At 42.4% G+C, this 20,645-nt stretch overlaps 2 protein-coding genes across 4 annotated transcripts; both read right to left on the bottom strand.

The window, feature by feature from the left end:
• Positions 1-34: 34 nt before the first annotated feature.
• On the bottom strand, positions 35-9,392 carry lrrc31 (leucine rich repeat containing 31). 2 transcript variants are annotated; one of them, XM_030079477.1, is made up of 11 exons: positions 9,321-9,392; positions 9,029-9,082; positions 7,879-8,067; positions 7,389-7,532; positions 6,549-6,716; positions 4,885-5,049; positions 4,100-4,291; positions 3,265-3,432; positions 2,382-2,546; positions 1,760-1,915; positions 35-539 (listed from the first exon to the last, which is right to left on the bottom strand). In XM_030079477.1, the coding sequence occupies exons 2-11, from the start codon at positions 9,039-9,041 to the stop codon at positions 151-153; spliced, it is 1,749 nt and encodes a 582-aa protein (XP_029935337.1). In that variant the 5' UTR covers positions 9,042-9,082; positions 9,321-9,392; the 3' UTR covers positions 35-150. The 2 variants fall into 2 exon arrangements, with proteins under 2 accessions (XP_029935337.1, XP_029935335.1); XM_030079475.1 differs by having other exon boundaries at positions 9,185-9,372.
• Positions 9,393-10,316: 924 nt separating this feature from the next.
• On the bottom strand, positions 10,317-20,483 carry eif2s3 (eukaryotic translation initiation factor 2, subunit 3 gamma). Of its 2 annotated transcripts, XM_030079704.1 has the most exons (13): positions 20,258-20,483; positions 20,012-20,121; positions 17,061-17,124; positions 16,090-16,217; positions 15,815-15,936; positions 15,346-15,440; positions 15,052-15,210; positions 13,997-14,131; positions 13,539-13,633; positions 12,662-12,806; positions 12,397-12,566; positions 11,869-12,041; positions 10,317-10,567 (listed from the first exon to the last, which is right to left on the bottom strand). In XM_030079704.1, the coding sequence occupies exons 2-13, from the start codon at positions 20,078-20,080 to the stop codon at positions 10,504-10,506; spliced, it is 1,419 nt and encodes a 472-aa protein (XP_029935564.1). In that variant the 5' UTR covers positions 20,081-20,121; positions 20,258-20,483; the 3' UTR covers positions 10,317-10,503. The 2 variants fall into 2 exon arrangements, with proteins under 2 accessions (XP_029935564.1, XP_029935563.1); XM_030079703.1 differs by having other exon boundaries at positions 20,012-20,483.
• Between the last annotated feature and the right edge of the window lie 162 nt (positions 20,484-20,645).

Raw genomic sequence — 20,645 nt, 5'->3', positions numbered from 1 at the left:
TTTACATGCTCTAGTGAAATCTCATAAGTGCATTAGATGTGCAGTGATGTTCTGAAACTGAAGTGGTCATCATAAGTAAAACACGATCCTTCACAGCCCGGTCTCAACTCAGCCGTCTCCTCTGTGTGTTCGACTTCAGTGCTTTGATCCCTATTCCTCCGGACAGGTCTCCTCTGGCCTCTCCTGATTGGTCGGGTGATATGATGACGTCATGGCCTTGGTGGGCGGGTCGCACTCCCACAGGACGTTTCTCTTCGTCAGCGAGTGGCTCAGCTGCTCCCTGGCCTGCGGGCTCGGGGTCCAGCGCTGCATGGCCAGGCGAGCCAGCGCCGGCCAGCCCGGCAGCGCACACAGCAGGCGGGGCAGCCAGGCCGCACAGGGGGCAGAGGTCAAAGGTCGCAGGCTGAGGTCGATGTCCTCCACGGAGCCCAGGCCTCCCGCTCCGAACAGCGCGGCCCAGCCGTCGTCCCCGACCTGGCCGTTGTAGGACAGATCGAGCACCCGAAGAGAGGACAGACACCCGCGCTTACACACCGCAGCTGCACAGGGAGGAGAAAACCCACTCAGATTTAAGGGGACATGAGATATATGGAATGGAGAAAATAACAATGAGAATTAGAAATCAAGTTTATATTTTTGAAGAAAGATGGGAAAAATGGGTGAGTTATACAACAAACAATACTCATAATGATCCATAATATGAATTTTGTGTACTTATTTTGTCTCCGAATAGGCCTATATCTTGGTCCATGTAGAGTATATCAGGTCCATGTAGTGTATATCAGGGAAATGTACCCTCCGAATGAAATGAAATCATATTGATATTTGTGTAATTAATTGATATATATATATATTTTTTTTTATTTTGTTTGATTTGTCTGTCTGTTTTGTTTTGATTGGTTGGTTGTTTTCTATTCTGTTTTGTCATTGTCCTTTTGATTTTCTAAAAATGCAAATAAAAAAAGATTTAAAGGGACATTACATAATCTAAGTTTCAACTTCTAACAACAAGCAGGAATTAAAGTTATTATCAAGGTTGTTATCAAGGTTATTATATTGTCTCCCATATGAGGAAATGGATAGAGATAGATAGATAGATAGATACTTTATTCATCCCGAAGGAAATTCGCAGTTTTTCAGCAGTATCCACAGATTACAAGATTAAATAAATAAAAAAATAAAGAATAAGATCTAAGTACAGCACACTAGAGATCTAGGTACAACAGTGTGCAAAAAACAATGTGCAAAAAACCGTGTGCATAGGTGTATAAAATGTGCATAGATGTAGGTCTTGGACCAAGGACCCTACTGCATAAGAACAAAACAACAAGACATCTTTCTATCAAATATATATAAACCACTTGTATACAATTATATAAATTAAGTTTTAAAATACAGAAAACTCAGTAAACGTCCAAATAATCACTGAGTTATAATTCATCAACCTCTAACTGATATATTATGGCCGTTGTGTACTACAGGGAAGTCAAAATCACACTTACTGTCTCTTTTAATGCAGAGCACAACAGAAATAACTGGTTCATTCCTACACTGGCATTATTCAAAATAACCTAACCTGTCAATCATCCCTCTGATGCAAAACAAAGAAGAAACAAAGAAGAAAATGGATGACTTTCCTCCTCTGAACGTCATATATTTCAGATAAATCATAAAAGCCGGACAAGAAAATAACCATACACACTTCCCACACACCATCTCGCCAGCTGTGCATGTGTGTGTGTGTGTGTGTGTGTGTTACCTAGATGCTGCAGGTCATCAGTGGTGAGCTGACAGCTGCTGAGGCGGAGCTCCTGGATGACTGACGGCTGCAAAGCGTCCAACAGCAGCGCCAAGCGACCGCCAACCACCTTACACCAGGACACATCCACACTCCTGAGGTACGGCACGGCCAGAGCTGACACACACACACACGCACACACACACACACATTAAAAAAAGGTCAGGAAAATTTGGTTGGGAGGTGTTTGTAAATGGCTGCTAAGCTTTTCTGTATTGTTACAGGGATGCGTTTACGTGGTTGGGTGGTATGTTTCTGAGTGATTGCTGGATGGTTTCCTGTGTATAGTTGGTGGGAGTAGTAGCTGTAGTAGCAGTAGTAATAACAGTAGTAGTATTAGGCCTATTAGTTGTAGTAGTAACAGCAGTAGTAGTAGCAGAAGTAATAGTAGTAGTGACTGTAATGGCATTATGAGTTGTAGCAGTAGTAGCTGGAGCTGCAATGGAAACAGTAGTAGAAATCTAGTGGTAGTAGTAATATTAGCAGTTGTAGTAGTAGCTGTAATAGCAGTCTAGTAGTAGTACATGTAGTAGCAGAAGTAGCAGCAGTAGTATTAGTAGTAATAGTAGTAATATCTATCTACCAAGTGCAGTGAAGGACTCGTCCTTCAGGCTGCAGCTGTTGAGCGGCAGGTGTTTCATCTGCGTCAGTGGGAGGGCGGAGACTAAAGAGTGGACCACGCCCCCTGCCTCCTTATTGGACGACACATCCAGGTCGGTCAGCTCGGACACAGCAGGAAGCACCTGGACTGGAGAGGAGACGCGAGACGCTGAATGATGTCACTCCTGTTCACCTGAGTCCACCTGCTGATTCTCTCAGACCATTTTAGTCCAGTCCAGTCTAGTCCAGTCCAGTCCAGTCCCATTCAATCCAGTTCAGTCCAGTCCAGTCGAATTCAGTCCCATTCAATCCAGTTCAGTCCAGTCCAGTCCAATCCAGTCCAGTCCAGTTCAGTCCCATTCAATCCAGTCCAGTCCAGTTCAGTCCCATTCAATCCAGTTAAGTCCAGTCCAGTCCAGTCCAGTCCAGTTCAGTTCAGTCCCATTCAATCCAGTCCAGTCCAGCTCGGTCCCATTCAATCCAGTTCAGTCCAGTCCAGTCCAATCCAGTCCAGTCGAGTTCAGTCCCATTCAATCCAGTCCAGTCCAGTCCAGTTCAGTCCCATTCAATTCAGTTAAGTCCAGTCCAGTCCAGTCCAGTCCCATTCAATCCAGTTCAGTCCAGTCCAGTCCAGTTCAGATCAGTTTAATATGTTGTATTGGCAAAAGAGTAAAAAAAAATTTAAATTACATAACACACCCACAGAAACATACTCACTCACACTGGATGGATGATACTAAGCTAGTGATGCTTTCCTATTGTGTTTAAATAGGACTATTTAAAGCAGTATTGTTAAAGTATTGCCCTTTTATTACTGCGTTATTATTACATTCAGCCATGTCCCTCACACAGCCACACACACTCACTCAGGGCTTGCAGGTCTGTGTGTGTGAGACAGCAGAGGTGCAGGTCGAGGCTCTCCAGGTGTGTGAGGTGAGACAGGTGGCCGGTGAGGTGAGACAGGCCTCCAGCCAGGTCTTTGTTACAGGACAAGTCCAGTTCCCGCAGTGAGGAGAGGGAGCGGAGCGAGACGCCTGCAGGAGGAGAGGACACAAATGGCCAAATGCATGAATATAAATATCAATGACATAATGGAAAAATACTCCTGAGGACGGTTCCTTTCAGAGAGTTAAATTATCGATGCATTAACCTGTAAGAAGTATTTTAATGCTGCAGCTCTAATCGCTCCATATCCTGTTGGCTGGTTTCCACTCTAACAATGCAGCACATTAGACGTTTGGCATGGAAAAGCTTCTTCTGCAGCTGTCAGATAAATGCAGTGCAGTGCAAAAAGTATAATAATAATACTGATACTAATACTGACCATCATGGACAACCCCTGCCACCCCCTCCATGACATAATAAACAGGCAAAAGAGCAACCTGAGCCACAGACTGATACAGCCCCGATGCCTAACAGAGCGGCACAGAAAATCGTTCCTACCCAGTGCAGTCAGGCTCTTCAACTCTGCTCTAAAAAGATAGTTTTATTTAGTTTTATTTATTTTATTTTATTTTATGTTATTTAGTTACTGCCCCATCGATTTAATGTGGTTTTACTGTCTTTATTGTTGTGTGTGGCTGTTTTTTCTGCTGCTATGGCACTGCAATTTCCCTGCGGGGATTAATAAAGTTTATATCTATCTATCTATCTATCTATCTATCTATCTATAAGATTTCCCTTTGAAATGGAGTGCAGTACCAAGGGTGTCGAGGCAGTCCGGCGTCAGCCCGCACGCCTGCAGCCTCAGCGTGGTGAGGGAGGCCACGTGACGGAGGGAGGTGGCGAGCTCCCCGACGCCACCGAGCCCGGCCTCCCCCGAGCCCCCGGCCAGCAGGGAGTTACAGGAAACATCTAGCACACACAACCTGGGCAGAGCCGACAATATTCCTCCTGAGAGAGAGACACACACACACACAGAGGACCCATCAATGAAAGGCCAGCTGAGAGAAAAGTTTGTGAGGATTAAAGGATATTTTCACTTCTCGCTGCAAGAGGACGTAAAGAGGTAAAAGCAGAAAATAAGGCATGTGTATGTGAAATAAAACACAGCAGTGTGTCCAAAAGAGTCAGATTGCCAGATGATATAACAACTTGTCATGTAGCATATACACAAAAATAACATAATCCATCTTTGAACTGGTTGAAAATGTACTCAGTCTTCTTAATAAATATCCAGATAATGTAAATTAGTAACATCACAATACATACATTAACTGGTGATTGTCAGGTTTAAAGGGGCGTGGCATGTTTTTAACTGATATTGTCTAATAAAGTAATTACATTATGTTTTATAAGGTAATAATTGTCAGCTTAGTATCAGTGTGATGTTGTTACTTTATCTTGTGATTTTAACACTCTATAACATTTTTGGCCTATTTGGAACATTTTTTTGACATTTTGACAAGTTGTTAATCTACACAGCAGTTTTTAACAGGATTATCAGCGGCACAGTCGTGATCCACAAGTCATGTTCTCTCTGTTACCCAGCACAGCGGCGTCGGCTGCAGTGAGCTGGCAGGCCACCAGGTGGAGCTCTCTCAGCGGTGGGTGGAGTTTACCCAGCAGGCCTTGCAAAGCTCCGCCCCCGATGCCGCGGTTCCAGGACAAGTCAAGGATCTCCAAAAGGGGGACACACTCAAGAGCCTCACCTGAACATACACACACACACACACACACACAAATGCAAAATAATTAGTTATGCGGAAACAAATTTGTATATAAATGTGTTTGTACTGAGATGTACTGATGCACTTTTTTCTGCAGCTGTGAGGCTCCGTGCATTCAAGTGAATGACGCACGGCATGATGGGACAGGTCTGCACACAAACCAGGACAATTCAATTCAAAGACGCTTTAGTTTCCACAGTGCTGATCATTACAATAACCTGAGTAACTTTACATGAGATTGAGAGAGGAGATTCTCATTGCACTGCACCTTTAACCCTCAGATTACCCCTGGACATTTTTGTCCACCTCTCATACTTTCCCAACTCCCCACGGTCAAATGAAAGGTCATTGGTGCCTGATTTTTGGCAAGGAGGTGTACCTTAGGGTAAACTCTGGATGTCCCGAGTTTTAGCATGAAAGACCATTTTTTGGACTCATAACGCCTTTTAACAACATCCATGACCCTTCGTGGACAAAAATGTCCACTAGGGTGGCCCATTTTTACATGTAAATTTTTAACTTCATATTTTTTAAGCTCCTAACCCCTAAATTGGTTGCAATACATGAGAAAACTCTGCTGGGGAAATTTTTTCTCAATCGGACAACATGTACCCCTCTCTCATGGACCTTGAAGTCTAGCCATAGACTTAACAGTCTTTTTTCACACGTGAATAGGGTAAAAATTTTATCCTATAGATATCACCATGAAACTTTCTAAGCTGATTACTTATAATAAGCCAAACAAAAAAATGTATTACAAGTTCTTTGAAATTCTTTTTTTACATGAGCAAATTTCAAGTTGATCTTTAGCCTCAGTTGCAACATTATGCTTTCCCGAGAATGAAGGTGAAATTGAATGAATAAAAACAACAATCAGGAAGGGGTTAAAATCTTGAAACCCATGTCAAAAGTGATTTCCATGTTTAGTCAAGACCCGGCTCGATATGGGTCACAAATATTTTGGGAGTAACTGCTTAAAACAGATGTCTAAATACCTGCCACTCTCTATAGGTGGACATTTTTGTCCAGGGGTCATGGATGTCATAAAAATTGAAGGAGCATCTGAGGGTTAATATCATGCAAATAAGCACAATGGAAATAGAACCAGAACCAATCATATTATGCAAAAAAGATGGAGATTGGTGTGTAACAATGCCTTCAGTAGCCTAAAACTGTTCAGGAGCTCTTTAATGACCTAAACAAGAAGCTCGCTGGCCAAACTATCCCATCACATCCAAACATCCAATCAGCTGCAGCCGTCTCACCTTGCCAAAATGAAGTCGACATCAGGATTACATTATTTCTACATGCCGCACGCTTGTAGATTATATTTGGCCAAAATGAAAAGAAGAAAATACAAAACAGAATCTGTAAACAGACTTGGAAGCTCACAGCATGAAGGAGATTTAGGCCATGATCCTAAATGAAAGAAAGAAAGAAAGGAAGGAAGAAAACAGCATGGTTGCCGTCTTTAGCCCCACCCAGAGCGGTGATGTCATCGGCGTTCAGCCTACAGCTGCAGAGCCGCAGGGTTCTGACTCCGCCCACATGCTGCAGGTGAGAGGTCAGCGCCCGCAGAGATCCACCAATCAGATCATTCCAGGAGAAGTCCATCTCCTCCAGCTGGGGGAAACAGTGGAGCAGTGTGGCTGGAGCAGGAAGACAGGTTTCTCTTTAATCCTCAAATTAATAATTTCAAGGGGAAAACGTGTAAAAAATAAAAAAAAAAATTTAAATTACGCTGATTGAGGAGTGTTTTGGATTTTGGACTGAGGATTTGATGGCACAGGTTTAAAAATCAGTGACTATGACAAACATGTGACACTACACTCATACAAACTATGTTTTTTTTCCATGGTATTTTGGTTCCCGTACCACAGTAGAATAATTTCTCTGGTCAGTCTTGGAAGTCTTGGAATTCACTCTGACAGAGCTAGGCTAATGACTCCCATAGACTTCAAGTCTTTATGCTAAGCTAACACAAAATGCTACCGATAGGAACCAAACCAGTGGACATACAGAGGTTAAAATGGTATTGAACATCTCATCTCAGTCTGGGTAAGTTGGAAAAAGGGGATTTTGCCCAAAATGTTGGAGTGTTCCTTTAAACCAGACAGATTAAACCTTCCAGCAGCTTTTTTAAGGGCATGCCACCTAAATCATATGACTAACTAACTGACATCTGATATTTGTTTAAAAATATATAAAAAAAAAAAAAACTCTGTATGGGATGATGCACATTTTATTGTCTTGACCCTTCTACATTCTAGGTCAGAGGTGAGGTTATATGTGTGTGTGTGTGTGTGTGTGTGTGCGCTCACCCAGCTCCAGCAGGTCAGTAGCAGTCAGATCGCAGTGCGCCACGTTCAGGCTCCGGCTGTCGGCTTTCTTTCCGAGTCTCTGCAGGAAAACACACACTCGCCCCCAGCCGGCGTCCTGCTCGCTCTCTGCCGGCTCCACGGCTCCTGAAACACAAGGCAGAGAACGACAACAAAAAAAAAAAAAAAATGACAAGAAATTACATCCTAAATTGATAAGAGACACTTTCTTCAGCTTGAGGAAATCAGATATACTCTTAAAGGCTCTTTACTGATACTTGGACAAACATGTTAATGGGCAATCATTCTCATAAAGATCTGGACTTACAATGTAATTTTCAATATATGCTGCAAACAAATGTATCCTTTAAATACAGCGCCCCCTAAGGGACAAAGTTTGCAACTCCTGTGATAACCCCCCACCGCCAACCGCCCACCCTTTGTGCTGTGGGACGGTAAAAATGTCACGTACTGCCCCTTTAATAAGCTCTACCTGCTCCCTCTGCTCTGTCTGTCTGCTCTCTGTCGTCTGTCTCTCTGTCGTCGGGGATCACTGCTCGCCCTGACGGGGTGCGAGACAGGAAGCGGCCTGACGACTTCCTGTCGGTGGCCGTGCGCTTCCTGCGGATCTGGTCCATGATGACGTCCAGAGGGGAGCGCCTGTCCCGCCCCCGCTGCCCATCTGACCAATGAGAAGCACAGAGGAAGCAGAGATTTTTTTTCATGTAAATCTATGATTTTAATCCAATTTTCCAATTTTCTTCTCATAATATTAACCCTATCCCCCGTCTCCCTGTTTTTTTTTTTTTTAAACATACAATGGCCATAATACAATGTTGTATATTTCACAGTTTTCCATCATGCAGCTTTTATTGTGAAAGTTGTAAACGACAACAAAATAGAACCAACAAAGTAGAAGCAGGTTCCTCCTCTCATCTCTGCTGACTGAGCTTTTATTGTGAAAGGTTCCACAGTCTGTCATTGATCATTTGTTCTCTGTCATGGGTCTGATTTACAAACACACAAAAAGTTACTCAGTTACAGTAACGTGAGTGAATGTACTTCATTACTTCCACTTCTGCTGAGAGAATAAAATCACAGTTAGTGACAGTTCAGTGCGGGCATTTTTCTTATTTAATTCTTTACTGTGTAATTAAGTTTTGGAGCGTGTAACAACAGAAAACACAACACATTTAATTTCTGGAATAATTTTAAATGAATAACAAGTTCAAAACTGCACATTCCTTGTATATGGCATGGCTTTTATGGATTTAATGGAGCAGATTCAGTCGATGCAACCTGCAATGCAAAACATGTCGGCTGCATATCATGAAGTTTTGGCTCAGTGTTTTTGCTTTTTTACCTGGTTGTAGGTTGGAATGTAACTTATATAAATAGGCGTGTTAGTTGTACATAAAAAAAAGCCGTGTAAAATATTGATAAATGATGTTAAAAATGAAGAACCTCCTTTAAGAGAGGCGGTCTTGTTAATGTAGAAAGTAGGAACTGGCAAACCACAACTCATCACAATACAGTATTCCTACAGGGAGTCATAGATTTGCTTTTATAATATTTATATGGCATAATTCTATAATAAATCACAGGATTTCTAAAGTTCACGTCTACAGACTGAACTGTTTTACCTGCGGACTCCATGTTGGACGGCCAGCCGGTGGGAAGTTGAGCTTCCAAACGGTCTAAAGGTCAGAGAAAATAAATGAGCTGCAGTGAAATGGGGAGAAAAATGATGCATCCGTTTCTTTCTTTATTTTATCAGCACTTCCCGAGGCGATGCACACCTGTTCTGTTTGGCCTCAGGTGTGCAGGTACGGTGATGAAGTCGGGATCCGCACAGATTTCTGTCACGAGCGCTGCTCCGTTTGTAAATCCAGCATTAATCTTTTCTCTTAAAACTTAAAAGATTGTATCATTTACCTGCAAAGCAGCACTGATTGACGAAGCCTCGCTGGATCACGGAGGGATTATATCATCGTTTTTTAGTATTGGACACCTGAATGACGTCACGTCCCGTGGCCGTCAGGTGGCTCATCCCGGAAGTGCCGCAACACCTTTGGTAAATGTTTAATGTGCCATCGCCAAAGAATAAACTTGACGTTTAAATTGGTTTTTAATAATGCAAAAGGTTGAAGAGAAAACAAGTAGGAGTCCAAACACATATTGTACTTTGGACACTTTCCACTGTAAGGCTTATTGTTTTATTAAATATGTGTAGAAAATGATTTAATAAAAATAAAAAAAAAAGCTGCTGGATAATTAATGTTCCTTCTGCTTAAATCAATGAAAAATAGTTTAACTGGTGTAATACTTCTGGCAAATAATGTAATTACTCCACTTATTATATTCTTGTTCTGAGTTATTACACTGTCAGTAAACATTACATCAGTGGTTCATGTTACACTCCTTATCAATCATTGCAAATTTAACCAAGTGATTTTATTAGATCATCTTTGAATTAAACCCACTGGCAGGTTTTATTGTTTAAAATACAAACTGAAGCATTTTCTTGCATTTTTTGATAAGTTTTAAGAATATGCACCAGTTATCATCACCAGCTGTAACACAACATTTTCAAATAAAGCAAAACTCAAAGAGCACTTTTCTTTCAAATTTATTTTATTAGATTTGACTGAAAGCTGCAGAACATTCAGCCTTTCCTCTGTACTGCCCCCCCTCCCCTCCCTGTGAAACCAGACCTGGGGTTTGTTCAAAAGCTGCAGCACCTGAGAGACACAAACTGAGACCTGACAGGTGAGTCTGTGTCACAGGAGCCACACCTGTGTGAATAAACCCCCGGACCTGCCTGCCCCGCAGAGCCGTCCCTGTAGCGCCCCCTGGTGGTTAAATAAGTCTACAGGCCTCCTGTCCTCACCTCCTCTCCCCCCTCTAGGCTTCCTGTGTCAGTGCAGAGGAAGAAGAGGAAAAGAGGAGCTCACGGAGCGAGGAGGCGTCCAGACTACAAAATGTCCCGTCTCGTTTTTTTTTTTTTCCTGCTTCCTCCCTTCTCCCTCCGTCCTCCTCGTGAATGTAAAGAGTGTGGTGGTGGTGGTGGTGGTTGTCGTGTTGTCCAGGCAACGCAAACGTCTCAGGTTTGTTCGTCTCAGTCGTCGTCCACCGTGGGTGTGATGGTCACGCCCCTCCTGATCTGACCCCAGCCAATCAGACTGAAGGACGAAAGGAGAGACAAAATAGATTCAGACCCACGACATCCCAGTCAACTGATCATGCTACTGAAAACACTGCAGCTGAGTACAAAACATGTTAGAGGAGCTACTGACTAACCTGGAAAGGCCCAAGAGCATTACTTCCAAATAATGGTGTATATATAATGTTTTCCAAAGACCACTTCCAGAAAACCCCACATGTGCAGCCATGTAGTGTGTGTGGGTGATCATGTAGCTGGATCCCACAGATATGGCTATGACTGCTACTCATTACTGTTACAGTCATTTTATAACTTTATCTACTGTCAGTCACTGGGCGATGGTTTTACTCAGCTTTTACTGTCACTGCACATTGTTTTGTTACTGTGGACCGACTGTTTGCCATAACAGTCGCTTTACTAACCGGTGCAGTAGTCACTGCGTCACTTTGTTTGCTGTCAGGCACTTTTTTGTCCGGTTTAATCACTTCATCTGAAATAGTCACTTTCCAGCTGTTTACTGGTCATCATCGAACTACGGGTTTAATCAATTTATACTGCACACATTTTTTTGTTAGTGTTTTTTCTACCGCACAAACTATTTTTTCTGGATTACAGGCTGAACAATTGCTTCAGGCAATAGTGCAGTGTAATGTAGTGTACAGGCCTTGATTCATGCTCAGATGTTTTACTGCAGACTACAGACATGGTGTGCATTTCTAATTCTTAATTTGGACTGAGTGTATTTATTGTATTGTGCATATTTATTGTACTGAGCTACTGGATGCCTAAATTTCCACCAACATCAATAAAGTATCTATCCATCCATCCATCCATCCATCCATCCTACATAACGAGAGCAAGCTTTTTAAAACAGAGCTTCTGATATTGTTTTCCTGTTGTAAAAGCGTGGAGCCTCTTTGTTTTTTTACTCCCAGTGGATCACAGAGGGCTAGTGTTTTTTGGAATATTTTGGTTTACCAAGAAGCCTTGCCTTCATCAGTGACTCAAAGCAGCACAGGATGAGTGCCTGATACTAATATTATGGATTGTGGGTAAAGTAAGCCATTAAAATGGACAGATATCAAAAATCTGCACTGACAGATATGCTGCCCTTTGAAGGAAAAAAGCCAAAAACTGAGATTTTGTCATTTGAAGTCTGCATCACATCAGGAGGATAAGATGCTGAACAAATCAAATTTTCAAACATCTTATAAGCCCAGTGGACTGATTAAAAAATAATGGAGCTACATGATAACACTTCTAGAGGAGGTTCCTGTCTTTCTGTGTGAGGCAGCGCTGTGTCACAGTGCTCGCGCTTACCGCCAGTGTTTCTCCACTCGGCGGCTCAGGGCGATCTTCTCTCCGACCTCTGTGCAGACGGGGTTGGTCAGGACGATCTTGGCCAGATCAGCCTTGACGGCGCTGACGCGGCCGCCTGTCGACAGCGAGCCGATGTTCACCATCAGCACCTCGTTCTTCGACAGCTTCTGGACCTGCAGGGACACACAAACACACACAAGACGCTGTAACACACACACACTGGTGATCTATGTCAGGGTGACTGAAGGTTTTTAATCAAGCTGAATCAATGACTTCAAGACCTTTTTAATGCCACTGAGAATGAAATCAAAACTAATTTCATCACTGAAAAGATGAAAATGGAAAAGAACTTCAATGCTTATTTTAACTTCACTGAAGGCAATTAGAACTTAAGATTTTTCCACAACCTGCAAACAGCTTGCCTCTGCCTTCGACCCCAGTTATTATAACATTCCCCCTAAAACATTGCTCTCCCAGTTTGAAGAGTTTTGAAGGGCATTACTACATCTCCCAGGATGCACTGCTCACCTTGGCAGCCTTCTTGTCTCCCTCTGTGCGGACTCCCAGCAGCCTCCTGAGCAGGAAGTAGGAGATTTCCAGCTCGGTGAAGATTTCTGGCAGCGCTCCGACGGCGCCGAGGACCTGACCGACCATACGGTCCGCTCTGCACAGCGTGGGGTCGATTTTAGTGCCCACACCTGAACACACACACACACACACACACATTTAGTCACTCTGCAGTATTTAAAAAATAAATAAATAAAAATTATCCAGCGTTGTTGAGGTGTTTTACCGATAAGGCCTCCGGGTGCAGCGTACTGCAGGTCGTTGTGCTCAGCAAACAGAGAGACGATCTTGGAGAAAATGGGTTTGCACATCAGTTTTCCCTCCTGATCCTTTGACACGATGCCAGGACGAACCTCCAGCTCCTGGCCCACCTGCAGGACAGAGAGAGACGCTTGTTAGCAGCAAAATGGATTTTAGCTCGATAGAGAGCAGCATTAACCTTGTGTTCACACTGCACACCTTCATGCTCAATTAAGATTTCTGGTCATATCTGATTATTTTATATCTATTCCGGGATTTACAGCTATTTTGGATTCAAACATGAACTGACAACAATGTTTAAAATGATCCATGTGCACAATGTTAAACCAACAAAATATATCACACCTCGCAATCTCTCAATGGTTTCCAACACATTTCAGTTTTGGTGCGTGCCTTTTCAGTTTTGACTTAATTCAGGCCAAATATCAGTCAAGTCTGTTATTTGATATCTTTTTGAAATCAAAATTTCTTTTCATTTTTTATTTATTTTCATTTCAATCTCTGCATTATTGTGCCTTGTTGTCTACCACACTAGCGCTGCTCAACCAAACTGCCATTAGTGCCAAAATTACCACATTGGTCTCAGGTGAATTCCATCTAAATAAATTAACTAATGGCACGGCAACACCGATGAATTCCAATTTGAACATTCAAGTACAAGTCATCTGAAGGTCTCATGCCTCACAGCCTCTGTTCAACCTCATCAAACCTTTGCTACTCTATAGTCATCACACAAGTATAGACTCACTTTATTAAAAACAGCCACAGCCAAAAATGTTCAAGTGTGTTTTTTTTTTTAAATGACTGAGGTCATTTCTCGTTCTTGAACCAGCAGCTCTTACCTTCAGCACACCCTTCAGGATGCTGCCTCCTGCCACGCCTCCTTTCAGGTCGTCCACCTCACAGCCGGGCTTGTTCACATCAAACGATCTAATGACTGAAATGTAGGACATGAAGTCATTAACACAGTCACCATGTTTTATAGGGGGGAAAAAGGTTTGAGGCACCAGAATATTTACGGTTAAATGCTCTATGAGGGTAACTAACATGGCTTGGTGGTTTAAGCAGCAGAGAGGTTGAGGGACTCCATGTAATTTTATTTTGTGAGTGAAGTTTTTCAAAATTTTACTCATTGCTTTCCAACAAAATATAAGTGCCAGTTTCGGAAAGAAAGCAGCTAAAAAACAAGCTGACAAATGTAAATGTGAACTGATGAATGTACCAAGCCATACAGATGCAGGATGAACTACAGTGTAAAATTCTTGCTGTTGCAAATCAGTTTGTGTGTGTGTGTTCTCACCGATGAGTCTAGGCTCAGATGTGAAGTCTCTGATGGGCACTGGGATCTTTTTCACGATGTATTCACACACCACCTCGATGTTGTACTTCAGCTGGGCTGAGATAGGAATGATGGGAGCTCCTTCTGCCACCGTGCCTGCAGGCGAAACATAACAATGGGACATCAGGACGTGGACAACTGAGGTGCCAGCGTGCTAGAAACAAAATCAAATTTGGCACGTTCTCACAGACAAAACTCAGTAAAAATCCCACAAAGCTTCATTTATCACCCTGTAGTGGACAGCTGCCTGCAACAAGTCAACAATGTCGCACAAGTCGTTTAATTTTTGGGTATGTTCTTTCTAACTTCTTTGTTTACATCACATTCATCTTTCCTCTGCTCATTTCCAAGATGGACCCGTTTGAAGAAATTTGCTTCAAACTGGTCATCCATTTACTGTGGAAAGTTATTAAGCTTTGACATTAAAAAAGTGTTCCAAGTATATAAAATGTGAGCCTAATTTGAGATGATATGGTTCCAGAGACTGTACGTATTTTTTGCATCAGTGGTCCCAGGGTGAAGTAAATCCTTCACACAGGACCACACAGAACGAAAACAAAAGAGACAAAAAACAGACAACTGTTCAACACAACAAAACCTGCCAGTCCATTTGAGGACATGACAACAAAAAAATCCGGTGGCTGGTAATTCCCCAGTTGACGCATGCGTGCAAGTCCATTCATCATCCTACAGTCAAACAGCCGTCACTCCCAACCAAAAAATATGTCATTCAAATGGAAGACTACACAAAAGTCTTTGTATTTCACTGGGGAGACGTGTCAGGTCCTTGGCTCTATTGACAGCATCATTCATGCACTACACCTGTTGTATCATTTAAAAAAAGAAAATCACACACAGTGATGTGTTTCACTATAACATGACAAATTTCGGCCCTGACTCTCTCTCACACACACACACACACACACACACACACACACACACACACACACACACACACACACACACACACACATACACACACACACACGGTATGCCGTATAAAAGTGTGTGCTCACCCTGAACGAAGGCGAGGATCTGCTCGTACTGCTCTTTGGCCTGACTCTCTTTCACCAGGTCGATCTTGTTCTGCAGGATCAGGATGTGCTTCAGCTTCATGATCTCTATGGCGGCCAGATGCTCCGACGTCTGTGGCTGAGGACACGACTCGTTTCCCGCTGGTGGACAAGAAAACAGTCAGAGCGCTCGTCGGTAAGACAGTCAGGCAGTCAGTAATGTGCCACTTCAGTCAGACTCCTGCTCCAAGTGTCAAGCAGGAGAAAGCTGCTACTAAAGGCTGATTCAAGTCTCACCGATCAGCAGGAGGGCGGCGTCCATGACGGCGGCTCCGTTCAACATGGTGGCCATCAAAATGTCGTGACCGGGACAGTCCACAAATGACACATGCCTGAAAAAGAGAAAGAGACAGATGAACACTGTTACCGTGGAAATGCCACTGAGGCACGAACAAGGTTGAGCACAAAGTCCATCACTGACTACAACACAGATGTGACAAATTAAGGCTGAATGAACCATTTATACAACAGGACAACAGAACAAGACCATGAACTAGGCATTTAACGGCTGCACTACAGAACAGAGATGAGATTCTCTGAACTTATTACATTGTTCTAGCTGTTATATTTTTTGGCTCATTGATGATGATTACTGAGCAAAAATCTCTGTGTAAATATCTTATGGAAGCACCAAGAGTCATTCCTACAATAAGTGTTAAAATGCACATGTAGAAATCTGTGGGTTTTCCAGGTGATCTGCTCTTACCTAACCAGTTTGAAGTTGCCCTTGGTGCCGGGGATGTCTGTGGGAAACTCATCAGGAGTGCTGCTGCCACACGACCTGTAGCACTCTGGCCTGGGACAGCTGGGGTCGTCCAGCTTGTAGACCTGGAGCGGCGGAAAGAGGAGATGTGGAGAAAATTGGTACTCAAACCTCTCTGAAGTGTAGGTATATGTTTAGATGAATGCTGGTAACAATAAACATCATTTCAGAAGATACGACATCACATTTTTTGGCCTACACAGGAGCGGACCGTTTACCTTAGCGTTGGCATATCCTAGCTTGATGGTGATGTTCCTCTCCAGCTCGTTCTTGAACCTGACAGTGTGCACGCCAGAGATGGCCTTCACCACTGTGGACTTGCCATGGGCCACATGACCAATGGTGCCTGCAGGAGGACAAGGCAGAGGATCACAAAAGGTGCACAGTTGTAAGTCAAAACAGGAAGTCCAAGTAAGACAGGAAACAAAGCTGTTCTACCTGCAGATTATAACAGCTGCATAGCCAAAACAAGCCAATCTGTCCTTCAACAGACCAAAAGAACGTCACATCAACCTCTGGCTGCAGCTTTCAGCCGGGACATGATAACGCCACCACCCCTGGGCTCTAAAGCCCACTATTTCCACAGACTTACACCATGAAAGAATAAATGAATTTTCAAATCTTTGCAAGGGAAGCAGCCGCAAACAAAAACTGACACCAGATTTTCCTAAATGATACAACACAAGTATCAAGCTGTATAAAGACTCAGGCCGATATTTTACATTTTGTGAGATAATAAAGAGCAAAGGGCTCTACTTCCCCCTTCTTATAACCTTTGTCTTTATTCAACTACCGACTTCCTCAAACATTTTTACTTCTCAAACACACAAACACATACCTTGGAGAACATCACGTTAGACATTTTCACAGAAAACTGACCTTTACAATCAGTTTACCTGTTATTCCTACCCTCGTCCTTTTTCTTAATATGTCAAATTTGAGAATAACATTGCATTCACTCTAAAACACAAAGGACAGTGCTTGTTAGGGCAGGAAGCTGGTCCCTTCCAATATACCATAGACATTTTTTTTTTTTTTTCTTACTATTTTCTAGATGGTCTTTTCCCTTTTTAATGAAAAAGGGAAAAGAGCTTCCATACAGGTTTAACAGCAGCTGAAGCAGCCTGTTTACCAGTCAGTTCTGACAGTGTAGTGGCTGGCAAAGTAATGCACAGGCTAATTCTCTTACCGATATTGATGGTGGCCTGTCTACTGATGATCTCTGGAGAGAGCGGCGTCAAAGTCGACACATCCTGACAACACAAGAACATACAAGGCTGGTCAGATGGAGGAAACGCCACGGAGCTTGACAGATTTTCTTTGTGAACAGGACAACACTTTCTTTCATCTACGATCTGAGAGCTGAACGAAAAACTGAGGGGGAAAGGTCACTGAGTTCAGCCCTGAGAACACAGCAAACGTATGAACTTGATGATGAAAGGCAGATGTCACATAACTAAAAACACCCGAAACAAAACTCCTCAGGTGGTAAGAACTGTGAGCAAATAATGGGAATGTCCTGCTGTTTTTGTGTTGTTGTCCTTTTAGAGCAGATGCAATAAATCTAGCACTTTTATCTACTTTCTATGGACATGCAAAGGCTTTTAAAATGCAGAGGGGCAGGGCAGGAGGTTTTCATTCCATTTTTTCATGGGAGATGACATGGGAAGCCACAGACTGACGGCAGCAAATCACAATGACACCCTGTGGACATTGCTGTGGCCTAAACTCAACTAATTTCTTGCTAACTTCATCAGCAGCATGCCAATGAAAATATAATGTATACAAATCCACTCAAACATATGCAGGTGCTGTATAAGACAAAATTTCAGAGATTTACTGGTCAGTGTGAAATACAGGAAGCTGCACACGTGACCTACAGAACAAGCTACAGCTGCAACTCAGAGCTATTTTCACCATCTTTATGTCAATCGAATGGGGGTGGTGGGGCCAATTCAGCATAGTATTGCAATATTTTGTGCTGCAATATTATATCAATACACAGATGCGAAGTACTAATATGGTTTCACCAAAAATCGATGCAACATTTATGAAGGTTTTATGACAGAGTTGGTCAGTCTGTCTGCATGATAATCCCATTTTGCTGCAATAAAAATGACTTGAAGTGAGATGAACAGAATGAAAACTTCATCTTATAGATAAAACAGACACTGACAAAGTTTTTCCCAAGCGACCTAATGTGCAGTTGAAAAAAAAAAGGTAATAAATCGCAATACGCAGCATACTGCAAAATGTTTAAAATTATATTACTACCATATTGTGAGTTAAGAATCGTGATAATATGGAGCCTCGGGTGATTCCCACCCATATAATGAAATATACAGTTAATAAGCTATTTTTAGCCAGCAAGCAATAATGAATATGAAACAGAATTCAATCTTTTTGTAGTTTCAAACAACTGAGTTCCATTTGTATGAGAGGAAAGGGTGTTTTGTTTGTTTTGTTTTGTTTTGTTTTTTTTTGCTTGTAACCAAAGCCAAACACAAATTATACTTTGGTAAAACCCAACTGAGCTTCAACACACACACACAGAGGAAAATATCACTGAAAATACCCTATCATCTATCATCCTCTTTAATGTCTCCCCACAAAATTAACACCTATGCTTTAACTTTGCAACACAACCAATGAAGTCTTAAAAAAATAATTTGCTAAACTACGACGGAAATAACCAAAACCTTTATTGTTTCACCGACAGAGGAGCCCATCCTGATATATTTAATTTACATACATTTGAAGCTGCTAGCTCTGAGTTTACTATGACTTCAGGGTTAGACAGACAGACATAAATAAAAGTCAGAGTTTGCCCTGCTTCTGTCAACACAAAGCCCACTAACGTTATATTATTACATATGTGTTTAATTTCCCTAAAAACACACATTTCTCTCTTAATGTTGTTGGTATATATCGTGTAGTCTATTTCCTGTGCAAAATCTGGACAGCTTGCTGCTGTTACGCACAAAATAAATCCCAATTTGAGATCAATAAACTACATACACTACTCACAAAAAGTTAGGGATATTCGGCTTTCGGGTGAAATTTCAGGATGAACCTAAAATGCATTCTAACCTTTCCAGGTGAACTTAATGTGACCTTCTGTAAACTTTTGAATGCACATGTCCAACTGTTCAGTGTTTCAGTCCTTTTTGCACAAGTTGCTGTTCTCTAACAAGGAGTTTAACGGCAAAATTCACATCAGGTGTTTGATGCTCCAGCTCATCGAGGTCGCATCATTAGGGAACGGCTGCTGGAGACTGGGGTACCTCAAATGGAGTGGCCTGCACTTTCTCCAGACCTGCATCCCATAGAAAACCTATGGGATCAGCTGAGTCGCCGTGTAGAGGCTCGGAGCTCTGTACCCCAGAACCTCAATGTCCTGAGGGCCGCCCTTCAAGAAGAGTGGGATGCCATGCCTCAGCAGACAATAAGTCGACTTGTGAACAGCATGAGACGTCGCTGTCAAGCTGTAATTGATGCTCAAGGGCACATGACAAGTTATTGACACTGACATTTTTTGTTGTGGTATATCCACCACTGTTGTTGGCTTTTGTTTCAAGAAACTGTTTGAGATGAGGAAATCACCAGTGTATGCTTCTACTTAAATGCCCTACTTTCATGATATAATATCACTGTAGCGTGAACTTTTTATATTTTCCATAAATTTCACCCAAAAGCCAAATATCCCTAACTTTTTGTGAGTAGTGTATATCTATCTATCCATCCATCCTATAATTATCTGTTTATTTATGGCTAGCATGTAACGTTAGGAGGAAACCGACACACAGCTGCCATTTCCCGAACAATTACTGTCCTTTAGATGTATATAACGGTGACAATAACAGCTGTTGTGAGGCCAACACATTTTATAAACCCATAAATTTGATGTTTAAGGTGAATATAGTGGATATTTGTCCTGTTATCCGGGGTGTAAAGGGGAGCGGTGCTGCTAGCCCGGCCGCCCCCCGGGCCTGCTTTAACGGACCGGGCATGTGCCGGCTGCCGCGGCGCGCGCCGGCGACCGTTAACAGCCCTCAAAATTCAAATTCATCCACCCGTTGGACCACAAAACACAACAACAACAACCAAATAAAACTAATAAACAGATCAATGAACGCTCACCAGAGTACTGAGGTCTTGTTTGGACAGGTGAGGCTGACCAAGCGTTGTACCAGACTCGTCGCCCGCCATCTTGAAAGAAAAAGGGGAATGGAGGAGGCCGCGGAAATCGCCTGAATTACCGGATAAAACTAATTATTTCAAACTAATTTAAACCTGCGAGCCCAGAGGGAGAGTCGCCACTGTTTAAAACATTATTCGTTCTGTATGATATATTTAACTGAAAACAAGAAAGTCGGGGTTTATTACTCCTTTTTTTGGTAAATTCGAGCAGGAGACGCGGGGTCCTTCCGCAACGGATGATGCAATATTGTTAAATTGTAAAACACGCAGTTTATAAAATCAATACAAACCCACTTTTGTCTACCAGCTGACTACATCTGTACATCACTACACGCATTACTAATGGCCAAATATGTTGGAAAACTCGTGTATAGTTAAACAAGTGAGTAGCGACACTCTTTTCCCATGTGTTGGGTCCGTCGCTTGTTATTTACGCCATCTGACAGACCACTTGTAGTTTTCTTATTGGTGCTTGTAGTCCTGTATCGTTAATTGGAAAGAAATCCCACAAAAGCCGCTGCCTGTTGTGGTAATATTTTGAAAATGACAAAATATATTTGAGGAAATAAATAAA

This window comes from Myripristis murdjan, chromosome 20 (genome assembly GCF_902150065.1).
Source record: "Myripristis murdjan chromosome 20, fMyrMur1.1, whole genome shotgun sequence".
Classification (NCBI taxonomy): Eukaryota; Metazoa; Chordata; class Actinopteri; order Holocentriformes; family Holocentridae; genus Myripristis; species Myripristis murdjan.
The sequence above is the reverse complement of the archived record's forward strand: the minus strand, read 5'-3'. Positions and strand labels throughout refer to the sequence as shown.